The following is a 23,314-nucleotide window of genomic DNA, read 5'->3' as shown; positions in this document are numbered from 1 at the left end:
GGTTGAGGGCGTGGCTCGACCTGCGTCATGGCGGCTGCTGGTGAAGAAGCTCCTGCTCCACTTCCAGCGTGAACTTGGCGAGCGGGTCGGGATGGGGAACATTTTCGCCAGGAAGAGACGGACCCGGGTGACGGAGCAGGACCGGGCGGTGCTGGTGAGACCCGCTTCCTCCTCGCTTCTCGCTGAACATCTGACTTCATCTCCACCATCGTCCTGCTGCTCTCCCCACAGCAACTGAAGCAGCAGCGGGACCGCCTGAGGCAGTACCAGAAGAAGCTGGGCCTGCAGCTGGAGAAGGAGAAGCTGGTGGCCCGGCAGCTGCTGAAGGACGGCAAGAAAGAGTGAGAGGAGGAGAACACACACACACAGTCATCATGAGGTCCACACATTCTAATCACCACTGTGTGTGTGTGTGTGTGTGTGTGTGTGTGTGTGTGAGAGCAGGAAAGCATTACTGCTGTTGAAGAAGAAGCGTTACCAGGAGCAGCTTCTGGACAAGACCGACGGCCAGATAAGCAACCTGGAGCGCATGGTGACCCACCACAACTCTCATCTTTCAGTCTTATTCCATATAATAATAATAATAATAATAATCTTCTTCTGACCTGGGACTGTAAGGTATTAAGATCAGTTTGACCAGCTGACCCCCCCTGAAAACCCATCTGGTAGCCCTAGTGTGACCTGTAGTCTAAAATGGAAATGGATGAGGAGGAGATCCTCTGTGAACGTCCTCCTCATGCCTCGCTTGGTTCTCCTGTTCTGCAGGTTCAGGATATCGAGTTTGCACAGATCGAGATGAAAGTCATCGAAGGCCTGAAAGTTGGAAACGAGTGTCTGAAGAAGATGCACGAGGTAAATCTGGAGCTCCTCTGATGGAATCATGACCATGATGGGCCGAGCTGGATCTCCAGCTGATTCTCTGCTCTTGTGCCGTTCCGCCCGCAGACGTTGAGCGTAGAAGAAGTGGAGCGGATCATGGACGAGACGCAGGACTCCATCGAGTACCAGAGGGTGAGTTCGTCTCCATCGCGGTAGGAAGCGGATCTAACTCCCCCTGACTTGTACTGACTATCTGCTCTGCAGCAAATCGATGAGCTGCTGGCCGGGTCGCTGTCCCAGGAGGACGAGGACGCCGTGCTGGCGGAGCTGGAGGCCATCACGCAGGTGGGTGAAGCCCCGAGCTCCAGCCGCAATCTCCAGCTCCTCCATCGCTCAGACTCTCGTTTATTTTCTCTTCTGTCAGGGAGACGTGCAGCTGCCTGAGGTTCCGGACGAGCCGCTACCTGACGTCCACAAAACGGAGGAGGAGCCAAGTGAGTCCCCGCCCACTCATCACTTCACACCTTTCATCTCCTTCCGTCGTTCTGCGATTTTAGGTGGAATAAAAACTGTTTAATAAATAGGAACAATGCTGAGAGAGGAAATGCTTAATCTCATCACCAACCAACCCTGAGGGCCATAGTAACCAGGTACTGGAGTGAATGACCTTTCACCTGCTTGTGTTCTAGAGCGGGAGAAGGGCCGAGTGAAGAACAAAGCAGATGGAGAGATGCTGGCTGCCTAGACCTGACCCCAGAAGCTACTGGATGATGATGATGATGATGTGATGAAAGGAAAGATCTGGACTCTGCGGCATCTCCCCACGCCGGGGACTATCCGTGTACCGCCGCGACCTCATTGATGCCTTACAGACAACATTCATTCTGCTTTTATTTCTCTTTTTTTTAAATAAATCATTTGATGTGTTTATTAGTCCGCGTTCTCGTGTATTTCCCACTGGTGGCCACGTGGGGGCGCGGTCACTGCAGGGGACTTTAATTCCGTTTTAAACGTCCGACCGACGGAGCCCCGCAGTGCGGTGGCGTGGGTCCGCCTCCCACGCCGCCCGCTTCCGGTGTTCCGCGTGCGAGGAGGCGGAGCCCCGGTGACGCGCCGCGTGGGCGCGCCGCGCGCGGAGGATCCCCTATAAAAGGGCGCGGAGCCGCAGCGGAGACCCGCTCATGGTCCGCAGCGGAGCCGCCGACATGTCCCGGAGCGACGAGGTGCACCGGATCACGGAGAATGTCTACAAGGTGGGTCCGCGGCAGGGTCCTTATTCGGGGTTCGGGTGGGTTCTGATGACGCGTGGAGCCGATGGGCACCAGGTTCCATCATCATCATTGTTATTGTCCGCTGTAGTAGATGAAGGTCAGGTGAGGTGAGAAGATAAAAAAATAAACAGGGACAGTCCCTGTGGACATACTTGGGGTTAAATTTGAGCCGTAACGTGGGACTTTGTGCTCTTCTGGTTCATACTCCAGGTTGTGGTACAGATGACTGTTCTCGATCTATTTGTAGAAGACCCACCACCCGGTCATCCTCATGTCCTCAGTGAGTCTCGCGTGTGTGAGAAGGAGGTGTTGCACGTCTTGCCCGTTGTGTGTGTACGTGTGAAGATTACTCAGTAAAGTTAATTTTGTGGACGACATTCTTCTCCAGATGTCACTTCTGATCCTAAACACAAGCGCTTGAGCAGAACATCTCCCCTAAAGACTCACACACACTTTTTAAAATGGTGTGAACTGATGATTTTAAAAAAAAGAAAAGTTTTTCTGTAATTCTGGTGTGGGTACCTCGGCGAGCTGTTCTGTGCCGCCGGTGTGGGTACCTCGGCGAGCTGTTCTTTTCCCGGTGTGGGTACCCCGGCGAGCTGTTCTTTTCCCGGTGTGGGTACCTCGGCGAGCTGTTCTTTTCCCGGTGTGGGTACCTCGGCGAGCTGTTCTTTTTCCCGGTGTGGGTACCTCGGCGAGCTGTTCTTTTTCCCGGTGTGGGTACCTCGGCGAGCTGTTCTGTGCCGTCGGTGTTGGTACCTCGGCGAGCTGTTCTGTGCCGTCGGTGTTGGTACCTCGGCGAGCTGTTCTGTGCCGTCGGTGTTGGTACCTCGGCGAGCTGTTCTGTGCCGCCGGTGTGGGTACCCCGGCGAGCTGTTCTTTTTCCCGGTGTGGGTACCTCGGTGAGCTGTTCTGTGCCATCGGTGTTGGTACCTCGGCGAGCTGTTCTGTGCCGCCGGTGTTGGTACCTCGGCGAGCTGTTCTGTGCCGCCGGTGTGGGTACCCTGGCGAGCTGTTCTTTTTCCCGGTGTGGGTACCTCGGCGAGCTGTTCTGTGCCGTCGGTGTGGGTACCTCGGCGAGCTGTTCTGTGCCGTCGGTGTTGGTACCTCGGCGAGCTGTTCTGTGCCGTCGGTGTTGGTACCTCGGCGAGCTGTTCTGTGCCGCCGGTGTGGGTACCCCGGCGAGCTGTTCTTTTTCCCGGTGTGGGTACCTCGGCGAGCTGTTCTGTGCCGTCGGTGTTGGTACCTCGGCGAGCTGTTCTGTGCCGTCGGTGTTGGTACCTCGGCGAGCTGTTCTGTGCCGCCGGTGTGGGTACCCCGGCGAGCTGTTCTTTTTCCCGGTGTGGGTACCTCGGCGAGCTGTTCTTTTTCCCGGTGTGGGTACCTCGGCGAGCTGTTCTGTGCCATCGGTGTTGGTACCTCGGCGAGCTGTTCTGTGCCGCCGGTGTTGGTACCTCGGCGAGCTGTTCTGTGCCGCCGGTGCGGGTACGTCGGCGAGCTGTTCTGTGCCGCCGGTGCGGGTACGTCGGCGAGCTGTTCTGTGCCGCCGGTGCGCGTACCTCGGCGAGCTGTTCTGTGCCGCCGGTGTGGGTACCTCGGCGAGCTGTTCTGTGCTGCTGGTGTTGGCACCTCAGAGAAGTATACTGTACTGGTATGTATTTAACCATCACCCTTGGTGAACAGTGGGCACAGGGAGCAGTGTGTGGGGACAGTGCCCAGTGGCAATTTGGCGGATCGGGATTGGAAACGGCAACCTTCTGATTACGGGGCCGAGTTGTTCTGTGCCGCCGGTGTTGGTACCTCGGTGAGCTGTTCTGTACTGGCGGTATTGGTATGCCAGTTTTTGTGTGGGGTTATTGGTACCTCGGCGAGCTGTTCTAAGCTGTTCAGTTTTGTTGTGGTGGAGTTGGTACCTTGGCAAGGTATTCTGTACCGGCGGTCTAGGTCTTTTTAAAAAAAAAAAAAAAAAAAAAAAAAAAAAAAAGGGCAGTGGTGGCCTAGCAGTTAAGGAAGCGGCCCCGTAATCAGAAGGTTGCCGGTTCGAATCCCGATCCGCCAAGGTGCCACTGAGGTGCCACTGAGCAAAGCACCGTCCCCACACACTGCTCCCCGGGCGCCTGTCATGGCTGCCCACTGCTCACTCAGGGTGATGGTTAAATGCAGAGGACAAATTTCACTGTGTGCACTGTGTGCTGTGCTGCTGTGTATCACATGTGACAATCACTTCACTTTTTTTTTTTTTTTTTTTTTTTTTTAGGTATGCCAGTTTTGGTGTGGAGGTGTTAGTACCTCGATGAGTGGTTCTATGCCGGTGGTGTTGGTTTGCCTTTTTTGTGTGGCGTTGTTGGTACCTCATCGGTACAGAATACCTCACCGGTGTTGGTATGCAGTTTTTGTGTGGAGGTGTTGGTACCTCTGTGAGCTGAGGTGAGCAACCTTCTGATTACGGGGCCGCTTCCATAACCGCTAGGCCACCACTGCCCCTTTTTTGGCTAATAAATCCCAATCTGGTGAATTCTGGTACAGAACAGGCACAACTACTGTATGTGGGGTATGTGTGCGGTTTCTGGCCAGTCTTTAGTCTGCGGTGACATTAAAGTGAAAGGGAACCCGCTGTGCTGCTGAGGTGTCTCCTGGTGTTCTTCTCGACCATCTCTCTTCTGCTCTCAGTGCTTCTGTGTGTGTGTGTGTGTGTGTGTGTGTGTGTGTGTGTGTGTAAGTGGGGACAGATGGTTTTGAAGCTGTGGCTGCAGGTGAGATCAGGGCCAGCTGTTCCAGAGACTGTGAGGAGGGTGGAGGGACGTGTGGAAGCAGCCGCCCCTCCTCTCTGCAGATTAGGACACTCTGTTCTCTCCGCTTCCACCAGTCTGGAGATGAAACTGGTTCCTGGTTCCAACGACACACACACACACACTGCAGGATAATAAGATGCAGAACCGGCGTTCCTGTCTGTCTACCGGTCGACCTGCACTTGTCCTCGTTTTTATCTCTGGTGTCTCAATGACATTCAGATGCTGAAGAAGAATCGAATAGAGATGAACTGGACAGAAATCCGGTAACAAGTTCAGTACAACTTAAATTGTGTGTGTGTGTGGGGGGGGGGGTCTGCTGCAGGAACCACAACACAATTCTCGCTCAGCGCAGTGGAGGAATTTTGAAATCTGTCCATTTCTTCGCTCTTCCCTGTAATTATACGAGACGCGGATGTTCTGCAGACAAATGGCTTCCCAGAATACACGCGTGTCCGTGTTCTCGTCTCAGGATTCGGGATCGAGGACAAAGGAACGTCCGTATGAATGAGTGGATTTGGTGGGAGGTTCTGGTTCTTTACATGAATGAGCTGCGCTGCAGGAACCCTCCACCCCCGCTCTGGACTCGTGCAGAATGCTAATGCAGGAATTCCGACATGCCCATATATGGTCACGGAAGACAGCTCCCATCTTCCACCTCTGGTCCTGAACTTCTCTGAACACGCTGAGAACAAGAACTGTTTTGGAACCACTGTCCTGTGTGACCTGGTTGTCATGATTTGAACGAACGAAGCGATTTTGTGTGTGTGTGTGTGTGTGTGTGTGTTACATCTGGCCACCCATCACCCGCAACACACAACGTGAATTTACAGAACCTCCTCATGATCACTCACTGTGGCGTTTCTCTTGCAGTCCATCATGGAACAGTTCAACCCGTGCCTGCGGAACTTCGTGGCCATGGGGAAGACGTATGAGAAGGCGCTGTCTAGTGAGTACCCGCCGGCAGGTACCCGTGTTCCTGCTGCTGTCTTCATGTTCTGTGTTCTTTAAACGTTGTTTCACTGTTAGTTTAATGTTGGGGGTCCACCTGCGCTTGCTGCCCTGCATGCATCATAATCATCCTCCTCCTCATCCTCACCAGTCCCAGTGCCACTCACGCTCGGGGGGCGGGGCATGTTCCAGTGGGGCAGGAGTAAGTAGGGCAGGTGGCCCTGCAGAGCAGCCAGCATGTTATTTCTACACCTCCAACAGAACCAGGGTTCAATCGAGGGGAGGCAAGGACACAACTTCGACCTTGAACCCCTCCCACGTTCTTCAATACAGCCTCTCCTCTGATTCGCTGTTGCTGCCATCTGCTGAAAGTATCAGATCCAGTGTGTTGAACCGTGTGTGTGTGTGTGTGTGTGTGTTCTAGTCTCCTAGATAAGGGACAAAAATAGGTTCCTCTCTCTGAGGGAGTAGCACTTCATCAATGCCAGGCTGCCTGGGCAGGAGCGGCTTGTGGGCACCACTACAGAGGAGGAGGAGGAGGAGGAGGAGGAGGAGGAAGATCTTATGGGAGTTTAGTGTTACACACCAAGACTACTCTGTTTCCATCTAATGTCGTGCTAGTGAAGGTTCTGGAGGAGCGGCTGTTCCGTTTCTGTAATGGACTCTGCTGAACGATATGGAGATTAACAGCTTCTGCTTGGTGCCTTTAACAGGATTACGTTGCGGGCCGCTTCCTGCCCTGTGATTGGCTGGTGCAGCTTTAGCCTGGGTTCTACCACCGTACTCCATGTGGTGTCTAGAACAGCGAGGGCTGTGTAGTGGTGCTGGGAACCCCTCTTTCTTTGCTCTTTTCTCAGCTCTACACTTCTATCACATGGGGGCAGTGGTGTCCTAGCGGTTAAGGAAAGTGACCCCTTAATCAGAAGGTTGCCGATTCGCCGATGATCAAAGCACCGTCCCCACACACTGCTCCTGTCTTCTTGCATAGTGACTTAGCTTGGATCTTCCCAAGGTTCCTTGACTGTTGTTCAGATGCGCCTGAGGTCTAGATTCAGACTCCGGAGTTATCCGAACTTCACCCAGCAGCTTCTTTTATGGAACTGCTCAATGCTGCCACAGGTGGGACCAAAAATAGTCCATGATGCCACCGTCCCATCCAGCCAAAGCCATGGCATCACCGCTCACGCTTCCCCGTTCCCGCTTCAGAGCCACGTAGTCTCTCTCTCTCTCTCTCTCTCCTCTCACCTCACCTAGCTCCACAGCGGGCAGGAAGGGGGCGGGTCCGCAGGGAGGGGCGGTCCCGCACATCTGACCAATGCCCACTTGCTTCCATATTTCCAGGTGTGACTTTTGCTGCAAAAGGCTACTTCGACGCGCTGGTGCGGATGGGCGAGCTGGCCAGCGAGAGTCACAGCTCAAAGGATGTCGGTGAGTTCCTGGATTAGATGGGAACTGGACACACACACACACACACACACACACACACGGGCTGTGGAAGCAGGTTGGCAGTGAGCAGTGGGGCGGAGCCAGCTGCTCAGGCTCTGGGGGCTTCAGGAGTATCTGGGGGCAGAGCCGCGAGGGGATTGGGGTGGGACAGCAGGGGGTGGCAACACTTTATCCTGCCACCTTCACCAAGGTTTTCATTTTCCCTGTCTGATGCTCAGCAAATGCAAATTCATCTTTCCCGACTCCTCCCCTGCCACACCCCTCCCAATCATTTTACCTTAAACTAATTTCTCTGGGAAAATTCCATTACAGACGTAGCTGTTAAGATCTTAGTGGAATGTACAGTACAGGCCAAAAGTCTGGACACCTTCTCATTCAACGTGTTTTCTTTATTTTCATGACCATTTACGTTGGTAGATTCTCACTGAAGGCATCAAAACTATGAATGATCACATGGCACTTTTGGCCGTACTGAACCTGAATATGTGCAGTTTATATCAATCCATCTGTGTGTCACCATGACATTTTTTTTTTTGCCAAAAAGAGTCCTTCCTTCCTCTTTGTGTGTAAAGCGCTGCGGTGTTTCCTTCATTACTGCAATTGACCTGCTGCAGAAATGGTGCACGTAACAGCACACTCCCAATTCATGCTGTCATTAAAGCCACGAGTTGTTAGAAACACACAAGATGGGGGTAGGGTCAGGGTGGTGCGTGGATGGTAGGGGGGCGGTGCTTATGAAGCTGGGGCTTATTGAAGCCCATACTGTAATGTTTCAGAGGAACAGAAGCTCACGTGTCTCCTCCACACGTGAATAATTTTTTTCTGTTCACCTGCCTGACTTCACCGCTGCTCTGTGTGTGTGTGTGTGTGTGTGTGTGTGTGTGTGTGTGTGCATTAATATTGCACGAGTCATATGAACTGAGGTGGTGGTAGATGTTCCCCGTCGTTATTATATTCGGCTTTTTCAATAGCAGAATATGACAGAAGGATTTACTGCTCAGTATCGTGCTGTAATGTGATGAACTTGTTCATTTACATTCACAGCATTCATCAGACGGAAGTGAATACCATCTGATACAGGTTCTCTAGAAATCACCGCCAGAGCGCCTGTAGTCTAGGGTTAGCCAGAACAGAAAGAGGCAGATCTAGTCAGTGGTTTGGATATCTCGGTGAAGTTCATCACCACGATCCTCATTGTGGTACTGAGCAGCGCTTCAGACTCTTTAGGATGGACCTAAATCAGTCAGCCTGACTCTGGTAGCAGGGAAGACCATGGTGGTTCTCTGAAAACGGCTGTATTGTTTGAGGTCAGAGGTCACGATGGAACCCCAGAGGTTCAGATTAATGTCCTGAATGGCACTCCAGACGGTCTCCACCGCAGCATCCTGCCGCGACCCGCCCCCGTCTCCACTCCCCGTCCACAGTCTCTCGCGACGTTCCACCCACACCGCGATGCAGAAACGTGTCGAGCCACGGGAGAGCGGCGCTGCCACACTGCGCTAAAAATAGAGCAGGCGCCCGGCGCTCTCCTCCGACTCCGAGACTACGGATGTGGTGCCCAAAAAAGGCGCGCTGCTGCTGGTGATGTCATGATGCCCAAATACGTCCACTTCCTGCTGACCATATCGGGCAGGGAGCTGCTGCAGAGCATCACGCTCTCATCACCGGGGAATCACGTTCTCGTGTGAAACTAGAGCAGGCTGGAGATGGAACTTTATTACCTTCCGCGTTTAACGTCTGATGAAGACGCAGTGTGGTGATTTAAGTGTTGTGCATCTCTTCTCTTAATGCCCTCAGTGTGACCTACACGCGGGCTCGTTTTTCCCCATGATTCCCATGAAACATTAGGGTTTAGTGACGTGTGCGTCTCCTCCAGGTTCTATGGTGCCCTCCGGCCGGCTCCAGGTGACCCGGTGACTCTAAATTGTCAGTAGGTGCGAGTGAGTGGTTGGTGACAGGTGCCCCGCCCTGGATCCAGTGTTCCGGAGTGAGTTTTAGTTTCCTCCTGAGCATCGGTCCCCTCTTCCATTTCATGGTAACCATGGAAACCGCCCGACAGCTGGTACTGCCGGTGACTCAGGGGTTTGAGAACGTGCAGAATTGCTCATCACCACTGCTGAGTCGGTGAACCCCAGGGTGAAGCCCACAGCCACTAAAGCATCAGTCATCTGTAGACAATCTTCCCTGATCAATAACCATCTCTGTTTACATATACAAGTCCTCTCTATCGGTGCATGTCACACACACACACACACACACACACACACACACACACACTGACATTCTCGCTGTGACAATCTGTGATTTGCTCTTGAACTGCCTGGAGACTCGGGGCACGTTGCTGTCGTGCTGCACCCACCATAGAACCTGCTGGAGAGACCACATGGCATCCTGTTCATGGGCCGGATGCTGATTGGTTGTGACTGTGTGGGAATGGATATCAACCTTGGATGTGATTGGTCACTGCTGATATTTACAGTTGTTCTCTCATTTTTATATCAGACCACATGACTGAATGATGAGATTTGGAGAAGGATGGGCAGACATTTATCGATTACTTCAGTCTAAACATTCCACAGAAATGTCTGTCTGTCTCTTTGTCTGTCTGTCTGTTGGTCTGCCGCTTGTCTGCCTGTCTGTCCTCTGTTCCAGTGATGGGTAGAGGACGTGTGTTGGCCACTGTTGGTGCTACGTTGTTTCCTGCACGGAACCGGCTTCTTCACTCGAAAGTCCGGAGTCTGGCGGCCCTAATTAGCCAATCACACTGGGATCTGGGCCCAGACGACAATATGCTCCGCTCGGCATAAACCCGACTTTGGCTGATCAGTGCTGATTACAGCTAAGAGGCTTAAGCCCGCTGTGGAGCGGCGCAGATGTTGCCATGGAAATGGAATGGGGGTGGAGATGGGGTGGGGCTTTAGGGTGGAGACGGGTTCAGGAGGGTCCTTCCCTCAGCATTGAATCCAGCCTAATCCCACTAGATACCTGACCGCATCCAGGATTAACACATGACGACCTTGACAGGATCCCAGTACACCCGGCCGTGTGTGTGTGTGTGTGTGATGTTTCTGCTTGGTGGCTGGAGGATACATTGCAGGTTGTCCACCATCCGGTCGACTATTTGGACGGGGGCTCAATTTCAATAAACGGGGCCAGAGCTGCAACTCCACCACTGCTGCAGGAAGGGGAACATCTGGTCTTTTCTCTCGTATCTCCCTGCCTGTGTCTTTAACTGAGGGCCTTTCCATGCTGCGTGTTTCTAATTGGACGTTGGAATCCAATCCAGTATCATGGACCCTGACCCCAGGTTGACCCCAGATTCATCAATCCAAACCATCCGAATCCCGCCTCATTTGGATGGATGGATGATCCAACCCACCGCCGTTTCCACTTTAATCCCAAAATAAATCACCCATGATGCTGCGCTGGCGCTGATCATGTTTGATCATGTGACCTCTAGAAAATTCATAATCATGAAGAAAAGCTTTTGGATTGGCTTGTTCATACAGTCAGAGGTCAGAAGGGTGTGACCTTCGACCCCAGGGTCCCTGCAGAAGGGTTTGGCTGGCCAGGTCTGTGTGGCGTTCTCCTCTGTAGCCCTGTTCTTCTCCCCTGTGTCTCCACGTCTTCTCACAACTCCCTCTTGTTGCTCAATTGAGATCTTTTGTTCCTTTTTTTCCAACGCATTGCACATTCAGAAGAGGCAGCATGTAGGTACCTGATCACCACGACGACGACGACGACAACTCCGCCGCTGCCGCCACCGCTGCATGGCTCCTCCCCTCTCCTTTCGCTCGTTTTTTTTCTCCATGTGCAGCTTTGGTGTGGTTGCACTCTGCTCTCGAGATTCCATCTCCAGCTGTTATCAGCAATAACGATAATTAAACAAGATCACTTATTTCCTGTCATCTGACCGCTTCATACTTTACTCCTCCACCGCCACCCCCCAGCCTTCATGTGTTTGGCTGCATGGTTCTCTGTCTGCATGTTGATGGCGTTTAGATGATCGTGCAGGTTCACAGCAACTTCTCTCGCTTTTCTGTCCTGCAGGGGACGTGCTCTTCCAGATGGCCGAGGTTCACCGGCAGATACAGATGCAGCTTGAAGACATGGTACGATCGTTCGGCTCCCCCAACCTTTCCAGGGTCACAAAGCCTTAAACCCAAACTCTGGAACAGGGAAAACCAGAATGTCCACCTGAAAGAGCCCCCCGTTTTAATGGCTTATAACGATCACAGATTCCAGCGCCTGGACACACACACACACACACACACACACACGTGAACAAACACCACCGAGCTGTCACCACCGAGGCATTCTTGTCCGGACTCAGAGCCATGGGGAGGTTGACATGACCCAAACATCGTGTGTTGAAGCTCCTCTGCTCTCTTTATTTCCCTGCAGCTCAAGTCCTTCCACAACGAGCTGCTGACAGAGCTGGAGAAGAAGGTGGAGCTGGACGTTCGCTACCTCAACGTGAGTCAGATACTCACATATGTGAACACATGCACACAAGTCATTTTCTTAGAACGTGAGTTTCTGTGTGGAAAAAGGAAGTTGATTTTCCATTTCCACCCTTATCAAGAGCGACTTACAATCAGTAGTTACAGGGACGGTCCACCCCTGGAGACACTCAGGGTTAAGTGTCTTGCTCAGGGACACAATAGTAGTAATTGGGATTTGATCCTGGGTCTTCTGGTTCATAGGCGAGTGTGTTACCCACTAGGCTACTACCACCTGAGTCCTACATGTCCCACGTCCTACCTACCTTAAACAGGCTGCCCTGAAGAAGTACCAGATGGAGCACAAGAGTAAAGGCGAAAGTCTGGAGAAGTGCCAGGCTGAGCTGAAGAAACTGAGGAGGAAGAGCCAGGGCAGCAAGACCCCGTCCAAGTACGGAGACAAGGAGATGCAGGTGAGCTACTGTGGGTGTGGAACCGGCACTAACGGGGCAAAGTTGTGGTGAAATGGGCGCTCCGTACTGCAGTGAAGAAGTCTGTGTGATACCGGCATGTGATTGTGAAACACTGCAGCACAGCACACGGTGACACAGTGAAACGTGTCCTCTGTATTTAACAGCACAATGACAGGCGCCCGGGGAGCAGCGTGTGGGGATGGGACCTCTAGACCACTAGACCACCATTATGGTTACACTGGTTACGGCTGCATGTTTAATGGTGCACGTTACGGCTGTTTATGTGTGCTGGGTGCATATAATCTCTTGGATGGAGGGCGTTTTGGAGAAACACCTTCCATGATTTTGGTGTTTGTGCATGTGTGTGCGTGTATGAGAGAGAGGAGATCCACTAAAAAGACGTTCTCTGTACTGCAACTACTCTGCAGATCATGTTAAAGTAGCATTTCATTATTCCTGAGAATTTGGTGTTATTCTGCTGAAAGAGAACAGGTTTGCTCTCTGTGCCACGCCCTGCATCTGACCTTGCGCAGGTGCACATACCTGCTTTCTGTGCTCATGGGAGTTCAATCTCTTGTTGATTGACAGGCCTGCTCTTGATCAGTGGGCGGGGCTTATCGTCCTGTGGCTGCAGAATCAGTGCCTGGTGATCAGAATGTGACTGACTGTTGTCCTTGTGGTATCATAGCTGGAGCCCTGCGGCAGACGGAATGGTTTCGTTTGGCTGGACGTGTCTTGTGGGAATGAGGAAGTCCATACCTGTGATGCCAGTTGGAGGACAAGGCTAAACAATGTCCAAGTTCTCTTCTCTGTGTTTTTATAATTTCACTGGCCAGGATGGTTTCCTGACTCTCTTTGTCTGATGCACTGATGTTTTGCATCAAGGTACACTGCGTTTTTCGGATTAATTCTGGGTCAGCAGCACCACCAAGTGGCCAACTGTTCTGCCAAGTTCCTCTGAATGTTTCTGCTCTAAGGTCTCACCTAACTGACAGAATCTTCTGAGTTTCATCTATTCTTCCTTCACTTCAACTGTATATTACCAGAGTTTCTGATTTTACAGTTTATTTTGATCACAACTGCTGATTTCATCCTGCCTCATCCATCTGTGGAACCATTGCTCTGCTGGAGACGTTAAAGGACGTTGGGCCATTTTCAGTTTAGATCTGTGTGTTGTACATGTTCTCCAGGCAGCTGACGGGTTCTGGTCATGATGAAGATGGACCAACTCTTCCTTTAAGGAGCACTACTTTTTATTTTAATGGACCTGCGAACTCTGACCTTTGTCACAGCTGCCTAAGTTCCATTAAAACCAGTTCTGACCTGATAACCAGACTAGAAGGTGTAGGTCTTTTAAAATAAATCGGTGACACATGACTCACACGCGCCCCATCGGCTTGTCTTGTCTTCCCGGCACCCCGCCCCCCCCGACAGTACGTGGAGGCCATCAGCAACAAGCAGAGCGACCTGGACAGCTACATCGCCGAGGGCTACAAGGCGGCGCTGTCCGAGGAGCGCAGGCGCTACTGCTTCCTGGTGGACCGGCAGTGCGCCGTGGCCAAGAACGCCAGTACGTACCACGGCAAGGTGAGAAGATGCGCGCACACACACACACACTTCTGACTTAAACCCCTGCTCTGTCTCCAACTGGCTGACCATTTCTCCATTCTTCATGATGCTTACTCGCCGTTCATCCATTGACTGGAATGATGAAGGGAGAGTTCAGGAGACAGAAGAGGGAGGAGAGGAGGAGGAACCATGGGGCTGAATAGAGGAGAGGGTGACTGGGTCCGTCAGAGTGGCCCAGTTTCAAAAGAACATGGTCCACACACTGATCGCTGTGTGCTATTATTCTGTGCTCTGAAGTGATGAGTGTGTGTGGGGGAGATGTAGGTGTGTGTGTGACATGAGTCACCCCTCAGAGCTTAATGTTAGGGGTTACTCTTGATTATGACTGCTGCTGCTGCCCACACACAGACACACACACACACACACACACACACACTCTGAGTGTTGGTTGTGTAACAGACCCTGTTCCAGTTGGAGAAATGAGTTCAGCGTCACGTAATGAAATAAACCGACCATCTGCTGAGGAGCACCGCACACACTCCCACCGACACTAAGTACTGACTAACACACACACTCACATACCCACAGTGAAACGATTAGTTTCTTTCTCTCTCTCTCTCTCACACACACACACACACACACACAGCTTTATTCACTTCACCTATCAGTTTAAGGGTTATATCATTTAGAGGTCATTCTGTTTCCTGCAGAATAACACCATCATGGGAGCATCTCTGTCTGTCTGTTATTTGTTATTTGCAGGTTGACTGGTTCTCTTCTGGTTTTGTTTGGGTCCCTTATGTTCTGTTGGCTGCAGTCTCTCTGCAGCTCTTTGTCCTTCTCAGGTCAGCCAGTCTCCTCTGGTGGCATTGCGGGTTGCCAGCTCTGCCACTCTGGTGCTAATTGCTTTGGCAGAATGAACCTGGCAAGACCTGCATGAGCACCTGGCTCCAATGACCTGCCCTCTGCATGCTGTTGTGTGTGTGTGTGTGTGTGTGTGTGTGTGTTTAACACCTGATCTGACCCAGGCCCACACAGTCTGACAGTAGTGTGTGTGTGTGTGTTCATACGTTTCCAGGGGAAGGACATCCTCTCTCAGAAGATTCCGGTGTGGCAGCAGGTGTGTGCAGATCCCAGCCGACTCCCGGAGAGAGCCATGCTCCTGTCCCAGCAGATGAGCTCCGCCCCCCTCCACGCCTCCAGGGGCAGCCTGCACATTTCAGAGCCCATCCCAGGGGCCAAACCCCTCCCCCTACCAGCAGAGCTGGCTGCTCTCATGGGTCAACAGGTCAGGAGTTCCACAGGGACCCTTATTCTTTTTTTTTTTTTTAGCCATCATCCCGTACCTCATTTCCAGGTGACTCAGCATTAGAAGACATTTACCTGTCTTTTTCCTGCTAGTTGGAGCCCTGTGTCCTTCACCTGCCCCAGTACTGTTCAGCTTTTTAATGGTGTGTGTCTGGTGCTCCTCTAGAGCGTGTTGGTCACGGATGGCATGGCCATGATGAACGGCACTGCAGGCCTCCATGGTGGTGAGGACTACCAACACTGGATGGAGGCCAGGGCTGCCCAGGGCAAGAGCCCGTCCCCCCAGATCCACCGTCCCGGGGCCGAGGTCTACTCCAACACCCTGCCTGTCCGCAAGGTCACACCAGTCAGGTCCAAGAGCACCCTGGGTAAGGGCCACGTGTGACCCTCCTCTAGACCTCAGACTGTTCAATGTTGCAAACCCAGACCTCAGCCGAGGGGTTAAACGTCTTCATTTGGACTTTGATTGGCAAGACTGAGAACAAAGTGCTGGAGTAATGAAAACAGGCCAGGAGGACTGGGAATAGCCAGGGCCGAGTTTAAAAAAGGAAATGGGTGAAGGACTGAGAAGGAGGACTTACTGAGGACATGAGGCTGGTCTGCAGCTACACACCCAGTTCCCGTCAGACCCAGAGTTTATATTTGGCATGTTTTTTAGATTACAGAACCTAGAACATTCAACTGACACAATGAAAGTGACTATTTTTCCTGCAGTTGTGGAGTAGATGTGTAATTAATAAACAGAGATTTAGGGCTACAGGTTAGAATGGATGGGGATTTTATTATTAAAGCTTTATAATTGCACATTTGGAACATTTTTTTCCAGGTGTTACTGTTTGAAAGATGGTGAATATGCACTTTAAAAAATGACAATGAGTTCCTGACCCAGCAGAGACACAGACGCTGCCGCGCTCCAGCTCCATGGCGGCCGGTCTGGAGCGAAACGGACGCACGCGAGTACAGGCCGTCTTCTCCCACACAGCCGGCGACAACAGCACCCTGCTGAGCTTCGCAGAGGGCGACATAATCACCCTGCTGGTGCCCGAGGCCCGGGACGGCTGGCACTATGGCGAGAACGAGAAGAACCGGATGTGAGAGGCGCCTCTGTTCACATATTCTAGAAATGAGTTTAAAATGGGGGCGGAGTCAGAAATGTACCTTCTCTGTTCTTCTGTCAGGAGAGGCTGGTTCCCTTTTTCCTACACACGAGTCATTCCTGAAGCAGAACCGGACCGACACCTGCACGTCAGGTGTGTGTGTGTGTCTGTCTGTCTGTCTGTCTGTCCGTCCGTCCTTTTACCAAGGTACTTCCTGAATGTGTTGTATTAACGCGCGTGTGTTTATGTGTGACAGTCTTCAGCATGGGCGGAGTAGCAGCACAGGGAATCTTCTGGAAAGAGAGAGTCTGACCTTGCCCACTCCAGACTACATGATGCCCTCACGGTCTCTGGTGCACGCCCCCGCCCAGAGCTCCATCCAAAGCCGACAGCGGCCGTACAGCGTGGCCGTGCCCGCCCTCTCACAGGTGAGTGTTCCTCGCTCCATCTGCTGCATCAGTTTACTGTAGTCCAGTGGCGCCACCTGGCCACTCATGGCAGGAATTGCAGTTGATGTCCTTTCTGAAGGAGTCTTGAAATTTAAGGAAGTGAAAGTGTTCAGTCTGTAATTTATTCAGTTTATTAAATAATCATATATCTGGATAAACAGGTGAAGTCTTCTGTTCATTTCATGATTGGCCACAAGGTTGGTGGGTATGTAAGTGGGAGGGTGGGCGAGTAGGTGGGTATGTGTGTGGGTTGGACAGGTGCGTGAGTATGTAGGTGGGTATGTATGTGGGTGTGTGAGTTGGGCAGGTTGGTGGGTATGTGGGTGGGTGAGTAGATAATCATCTGATTCCTGCTCTTCTGTTTTAGCAGCAGGGACTGGAAGACTACGAGGCAAGATATCCCCCAAGGTGAGACCGGTTCACTTCTGGTCACATGACAAAAAAAACCTGTCAGAACCAGACTGATCCAAAACCAGCAGGGTGTAATTTACATATTTCTTTCTTTTTAATATTTTGAATTTTTTCAATTCTACTGGAGGTTTAACTGTAGGTTTATGATTAGAAGATAAAGGACAGAAAAAAAAACATTTTCTTTACTGCCCACAGCTGGACCAGTCATCCGTAGTAACTTGGGAAATTGGGGACCCACAGATTTAAGGAAAGGTGGGCAGGTTACCAGCCGGTACACCTGAACCCCTGTCAGATACGTGGTGTAGAACCTCGCCATCTGAATGGGTTCCACTTTACATGCTGTAGTGATAAGGCCTCAATCACTGGGTACCTTTCCCATAGATTCCCATAGAACAGTCCACTGTGACACTGAAACCCGGTCCACTAAAGGAGATGTTTCACCGGGAACTTGGAACACTGCATTCGAGCACAAGGCTCAGAAGTGTGTGTGTGTGTGTGTGTGTGTGTGTGTGTCTGTGTGGATCTATGGGAAAATGGACCATCCCTATCCTGACCACTGTCTAGTTGAAGATGTGAGATTTGGACTGTGGTCTGTAGCCTCGTTCTGCTGCTTTTCTTGCTTTTCTTCCCCCCCCATTTTCCTTTGTTCTGCCTGCTTTTAAATATCTTCTTAATGATTAACTACATTACCCATAATCACTTAGTCACCCATATGGCTCTATAGGAGTAGGATATGGTGCATGTGATGGTGAATGGGGTTCCTTCACTGTTCCACATCTTCCCTTTTGTTTGTTCCACAGTTCAGAGGGAAAACTGATTTCGACAGTCTGAGGACAAACAGACACGCAGACTCCACCTCCCTCCATCCTACCTTCCCCTCCCACCGTCCTCCCCTCTCTAAACCACCTGTAGTCTGACCACACCCAAACACTAGAGACTAGACCTCCTCACTGGGAACGTTCTGGTGGAACCCTTGGACGCTTGGACAGACATTGCTTTATTTAAAAGCCTGGAGTGGACGGACCTGAGGACCACGGGTTTTTGTGTTTGTCTTTCATGCATGGACATGTGCCAAGGACCACAAATCAGAACTTAAAGAACCATTTCTGTCCTCCCATGGGAGCAGATGCTATAGAATGTATGAACTCTCCTCTGTGAAGGCAATACTTCATGTCAACCCATTTTAGACTTTAGTTAGACCTAGGAAATAAAAGCTGAACTCATGCTTATGGAAGCTCATGCTTATGAACATGAATGTCAACCATAAACAACGGAGTGTAAAGAACCCTTCGTTGAAATAAAGTGACCAGCTCTTTTTTTTTTTTTTTTGGTTATTTTCTGCCTGTTGTAAACTGTTCTGATTGGACATCCATGTGTTGGTCACGCTGCTGCTCTTAATGTAGGTCCGGGGTGGGGAACCTGATTTGTTTTGTTTTTAACTCCTTCCTGGATCAGGTTCCCCATCCCTGCTTTTGGTGCTTGGGGTTCTCACAACCTTTTCCTATCTCAGTGCTTTCTAACTCATTGCATTAGAGCCATGGTGACCATATTGCAATGTATCCTAGACCAGTGGAATTGTTCCTGGAGGAACAATCTTTAATCATTTTATGTAATTAATTGGTGGTCCTAAAAACATTTCTATACAATCACACTGGTTCCTTACTGGAAGATTCAGAACCCTGAACATTTGGCCCCCTGAATGAAAAAGCGTGTTTCTCCTGAAACAGCTCTGAATTCATCATGCATGAAAGAAAAGACAACACGGTGCTTCTCATCTTTATCTCAGGTGCTATGGGTGCAGGAACTAAAGTCATGTTCTAAAAATCTATGTAATTCACATTAGTGGTAAAGAAATAAAAGTTTTATGGTGAAGCTCTTCACCGACCTCATACTGATCAGGAAGTCAGCTACATCAACCGTAATTCCAGAAGTAGGAAATGAAGAGCCTTCTGGTTTCTTCAGATGTAGTCCCATTGCTCCTCTGGTCCATATCATTTAGTACTGAATTAGAAAACAATGTGAAAAGTGAAGTTCCAGCTCTGTAGAACCAAATGTTCTGCTGCAGTGGAAGTCAGTTGAGTCTTGTCTATTACCATATAGGACTTCATTCAGTCTTTTGCTAACTTCTCCTCATCATGAAGACTTTGTTGTGAAATTTGTTCTGTTGTCTGTTTGTCTGTCAGTGGCTGTCATCAGTTCCCCATTTAATCTGAAACTGTCCTGTTGAACTGGACCCTATGTTCCCTCTGACCCCAAAAAAGCCGAATATTCCTCCTCTGTAGAACCAAGAGAGGTCTTTCAGCTGAAATTTCATCCTGTGTGTGTGTGTTTCTGTGTGTGTGAGCGCTTTGCCAACCCTCTCCAACCCTCTGCTTTTTGATAAATTTAGAGACAAAAGCAGTAAAGTTTCCACGACCGGAAGCTGCCAGTGTTTCTTCTTTCTGCATTAGAACAAAAACGTCCGCAGGTACGAGAGCTCCATCCACAACGCCAACCGCCATCTTCAGTGTCATGTTGTTCACCGCACTATGTTCTGGATTATGTACAGATGATCATGATGATATAACGTGAGCTGCATGCGGTTGAGGACTTTCTGTAAAAAGCTTCCGTTATGAAATAAATCCTCCTCCTCCAGAGTTCTGCAGAGTTGACTTCTTCCTGCTTCTCCACCCCATGCTGCACATCACATACACGTTCCTATATGATGACCCGTCCCACCTGGACGTGGTTCCACATGCACTGGACCTGCTGCATGTGTATGTGACTCTTCCTTGACCCCACACTCCTACTCTCTGTAGCTTGTGTGTGAGAGAGATGGAGGTTTCTATTAAAACAATAAACGCTATACAGTAGAGAACCCTATCCTGTCAAAAACGAGTCACCATGAAGTTCTGCAGCCAAAACCATTGTCTTTGTCATCAACTCAACTCCCCGCATTTGGAGAAGGAACGCCGTACCCACTGTCAAAAGTGGAGGTGGAAACATTTTATGCTTTGGGTGTGGACATGACCACGTTAAAGGGTGGATGGATGGGGCCATGTATCATCAACGCTCTTTCCTTCTGCTAGGGCGTTGAAAATGGCAAAATCCCCCCTGAGATACGTTCAAACCTTGCGTCCAACTACAAGAAACGTCTGACCGCTGTGATTGACAACAAAGGTTTTGCAAAAGGTTCAAATACCCTTTACCCTCTGGAATGGAAGGGCGAAACGTTGTCAAGGAAACAAAAACAAGTCCAGTTGCCGCTGAAATAACCTTTTTTGAGAACCATGACCTGGATTACCTAGAACCTGCACAGGTTCAAATACCCATTTCATATATGAGAAGCAAATTAATTTATTTTGAAATGCATTTTTCTGGATTTTAGAAAATGGAGACTTGAAAGTGAAGTGATTGTTATTGTGAAATACTACAGCACAGCACACAGTGACACGGTGAAATGTGTCCTCTGTATTTAACCATCAGCCTTGGTGAGCAGTGGGCACCATGACAGTGGGGACGGTGCTTTGCTCAGTGCCACCTTGGCAGATCGGGATTCGAACCGGCAACCTTCTGATTACAGGTCCGCTTCCTCAACCGCTAGGCCACCACTGGCCCATTTGATCTCACGTCTCTGTTCAATAGTGAAAGTAAAATTATTTAGTTAGTGAGAGATCACTGATGGAAAAAGGTCATGTGGTCTGAAGAGTCCAGACTGACCCTGTTCCAGAGTGATTGATTTCTTACAATATTTTAAATATTCAAACATCTGACTTATTTTAAATATTATAGTGTCTGTGTATGTGTTTTTTTGTGATATTCGAGCATGTCATGTATTTTGAATACATTTTAAATATATGAACACATGTTTTTTTGTTTCAAATTGTTTTAATATTATTTTGAATATTTGTGCTAGTGATGTATTATAAATATATGAATATATTTAATTTTGAATTGAAGTGTGTAACATATTTTAAATATTCACAAATGTTTTTTTCAGGGCAGTGTTTTAACTTATCTAACTTAATTAACATTTTTCATTTAATCACTTTATTATAGTTGTGTCAATTATACATAAATTCATGGTCCCTTATCCAGAGCGACTTACTGTCAGTAGTGACAGGGACAGTCCCTCCAGGAGACACTCAGGGTTAAGTGTCCTGCTCAGGGACACGGTGGTAGTAAGTGGGGTTTGAACCTTGTGCTCTTTTTTTAATTATTGTAGCACAATACAGAGTGGATGTTGATGGTTATAGTTTGAAAAACATGATAAACTGGGGAATTTTGTGCTGCATGTAACATCCTATTTCCTGTTCACAGCACTGGGGCAGAATTTGCCTGTTTTTGAGGGAACGTTCTAATCTGTGTAAGTGTGATGCGCCCCAGACTCATTTGGTTCTGTTCTCGATCATCTTATCTGACATTTTATTCCATATTTTATTTTTCCTCTTCTGATTCTGCATGTTGGGTTTTCTGGTTTAATCACACTTACAATACAGGGACTGATTTCAAATCCTGAGCACTAGATCCCTGTTTCTACTTCTTCTAGTGGTATATGGACTGTGTTAATAAACAGTAACATTCATGTTAATTATACATGAAATAATATTCTTCTCATTGGAGAACTGCGGAAATAGAGATTTAGCTCTGAGAAGCCCTGATTGGTTGTAAGGTCACATTGCCTCCTATTTGACCCTTTCAACTTTCCCTTCCAGCTGTCGCTTCCTGCAGGAGCGTCGGAGACCCAGAGCAACATCCACCCGGAGCACCTCCTCTCCAATCCTGTACTAGAGGAAGTCCCACCTCCAGGACTCACCAAGCCCCACCCATCTGTCTCCTGGGAGGAGCTCAGACCCAAATCCTGCAGATGGTGCATCAGACTGATGAAGTGTTCTTGACTCCACCTTAGTCACCTTTAGATGATATCTTCCTCCATGCCCAGAAACGGAACCCTGATGTGATTTTATTTCACCAAATTGTTAATGCAAAACTGTCTCTGAGTTTCTGTTTTTGCACATGAACAGGAAGTAAAGAACCTTGTTGTACTGAAGTAGATGAGAGCTCTGAGTTCCAGTCTTCTCTGTTCTGTAAAATCTTTGGGATATTATCTTCATCCTTGTTCAGTCTCTTCTTCCTCCTGTTTTTATGAAAGTAATTTGCATATAACTCCAGAATGTTATGGAGAGCGATCAGATGAATTGCAAAGTCTGTCTTTACCATTAAAATGAACTTAATCACAAAAAACCCATCTCCACCTGCTGAGATCATTTCCGTGATCCTCTCGTTAACACGAGTGAGAGGGTTGAGGAGAACAAGGCTGGAGATCATTCTGTCAGGCTGAGATAGAATATCAGACTGGATGCTTTAAAAGGAGGGTGATGCTTCAAATCATTGTTCTTCTCTGTTAACTGTGGTTACCTGCAAGGAAACACATTCTTCACACACAGTGAACACTGTTGGAGGATGACCCGGTGTCCATAAGGGCAGCAAAGAAGCCGCTTCTCTCCAAGAAAAACATCAAGGACGGACTGACATTCTGCTAAAAGTATGAGGACTGGACTGCTGAGGATGAACCCATTTCCCATTGTTTAGGGCATTTGGAAAAAATATTTTCTGGAGAAGAGAAGGTGACGCTACCATCAGTCCCGTATCGTGCCAACAGTAAAGCATCCTGAGACCCTTCATGTGTGGGCTCACTTACAATTTTACCCCAGAATACAGCCATGAATAAAGAACGGTACCACAGCTTCTCCCAACTGTCCAAGAACAGTCTGGTGAAGAACGACGCCTTTTCCAGCACGATGGAGCACCGTGCCGTAAGGCACGAGAACAAAGAGGTTCGGGGGACAAAACGTTGTCCCACCAATATATTGACAAGAAGGACATAGCAGAAGATAAGTCTCATATTCTGAAGATCTATTCTGTGTTCTTCAAATTTAAATGTGCATAAGATCAAACGAAACTACTGCTGCTTTAAAAATACAGGAACCTTGTTTATGAAGCGATTCATTTCTAGCCTGAAGAATATTGGCATAAAGCCATGTTCGGTTTTATAATCATTTCTACACATCCTGGTTTTTATAAGTGGATAAATCTGCTGTTAATCAGTCAAATATAAAGCACAGAAACATAAAGGAATGTCGGTCTTTATATTTCATACCTGATGCTTGTATGTAGGTGGGGGGAGTGGTGGCCGAGCAGGTAAGGAAACGGACCCGTAATTGGAAGGTTGATGGTTCGAATCACTGCTCACCAAGGGTGACGGTTAAATACAGAGGACACGTTTCACCGTGTCACAGTGTGCTGCGCT

The 23,314-nt window shown here is 49.4% G+C and overlaps 2 protein-coding genes across 19 annotated transcripts; both read left to right on the top strand.

Annotated features, from left to right (window-relative positions):
* The first annotated feature begins 4 nt into the window (after positions 1 to 4).
* On the top strand, positions 5 to 1,752 carry chmp6b (charged multivesicular body protein 6b). The gene is made up of 8 exons (XM_028968991.1): positions 5 to 154; positions 232 to 341; positions 445 to 532; positions 766 to 852; positions 946 to 1,011; positions 1,084 to 1,164; positions 1,244 to 1,313; positions 1,509 to 1,752. Exons 1-8 carry the CDS (start codon positions 92 to 94, stop codon positions 1,562 to 1,564), a joined length of 621 nt encoding a protein of 206 aa, XP_028824824.1. The 5' UTR covers positions 5 to 91; the 3' UTR covers positions 1,565 to 1,752.
* A 164-nt stretch (positions 1,753 to 1,916) lies between these two features.
* baiap2b (BAR/IMD domain containing adaptor protein 2b) lies at positions 1,917 to 22,684 on the top strand. Of its 18 annotated transcripts, none has more exons than XR_003748505.1 (17): positions 1,920 to 2,072; positions 5,753 to 5,828; positions 7,172 to 7,258; positions 10,975 to 10,986; positions 11,327 to 11,388; positions 11,681 to 11,752; positions 12,054 to 12,191; positions 13,626 to 13,778; positions 14,839 to 15,048; positions 15,235 to 15,436; positions 15,958 to 16,159; positions 16,247 to 16,318; positions 16,422 to 16,593; positions 16,982 to 17,022; positions 17,221 to 17,277; positions 21,325 to 21,370; positions 21,720 to 21,750. XR_003748505.1 is itself a non-coding variant. In XM_028968981.1 (16 exons), the coding sequence occupies exons 1-15, from the start codon at positions 2,001 to 2,003 to the stop codon at positions 21,350 to 21,352; spliced, it is 1,599 nt and encodes a 532-aa protein (XP_028824814.1). In that variant the 5' UTR covers positions 1,920 to 2,000; the 3' UTR covers positions 21,353 to 21,370; positions 21,720 to 22,684. The 18 variants fall into 18 exon arrangements, 16 of the variants coding, with proteins under 16 accessions (XP_028824807.1, XP_028824811.1, XP_028824814.1 ...); XR_003748506.1 differs by having other exon boundaries at positions 1,922 to 2,072; positions 16,985 to 17,022; positions 21,720 to 21,749; XM_028968981.1 differs by lacking the exon at positions 17,221 to 17,277 and having other exon boundaries at positions 21,720 to 22,684.
* Positions 22,685 to 23,314: the final 630 nt, after the last annotated feature.

The sequence above is a fragment of the Denticeps clupeoides genome, unplaced genomic scaffold (assembly GCF_900700375.1).
Source record: "Denticeps clupeoides unplaced genomic scaffold, fDenClu1.1, whole genome shotgun sequence".
Taxonomy (NCBI): Eukaryota; Metazoa; Chordata; class Actinopteri; order Clupeiformes; family Denticipitidae; genus Denticeps; species Denticeps clupeoides.
Note: the sequence above shows the minus strand (reverse complement) of the source record. Positions and strands in the feature narration are given on the sequence as shown.

Excerpts from the sequence above, each read along its gene's own strand:
- chmp6b (XM_028968991.1), top strand. The coding sequence starts at position 92 with ATGGGGAACATTTTCGCCAGGAAGAGACGGACCCGGGTGACGGAGCAG. Across the intron at positions 533-765 it reads TAAGCAACCTGGAGCGCATG|GTTCAGGATATCGAGTTTGC; the intron begins GTGACCCACCAC and ends CCTGTTCTGCAG. Across the intron at positions 1,314-1,508 it reads CAAAACGGAGGAGGAGCCAA|AGCGGGAGAAGGGCCGAGTG; the intron begins GTGAGTCCCCGC and ends CTTGTGTTCTAG.
- baiap2b (XM_028968972.1), top strand. The coding sequence starts at position 2,001 with ATGGTCCGCAGCGGAGCCGCCGACATGTCCCGGAGCGACGAGGTGCAC. Across the intron at positions 2,073-5,752 it reads TCACGGAGAATGTCTACAAG|TCCATCATGGAACAGTTCAA; the intron begins GTGGGTCCGCGG and ends TTTCTCTTGCAG. Across the intron at positions 17,023-21,719 it reads GAGGCAAGATATCCCCCAAG|CTGTCGCTTCCTGCAGGAGC; the intron begins GTGAGACCGGTT and ends TTTCCCTTCCAG.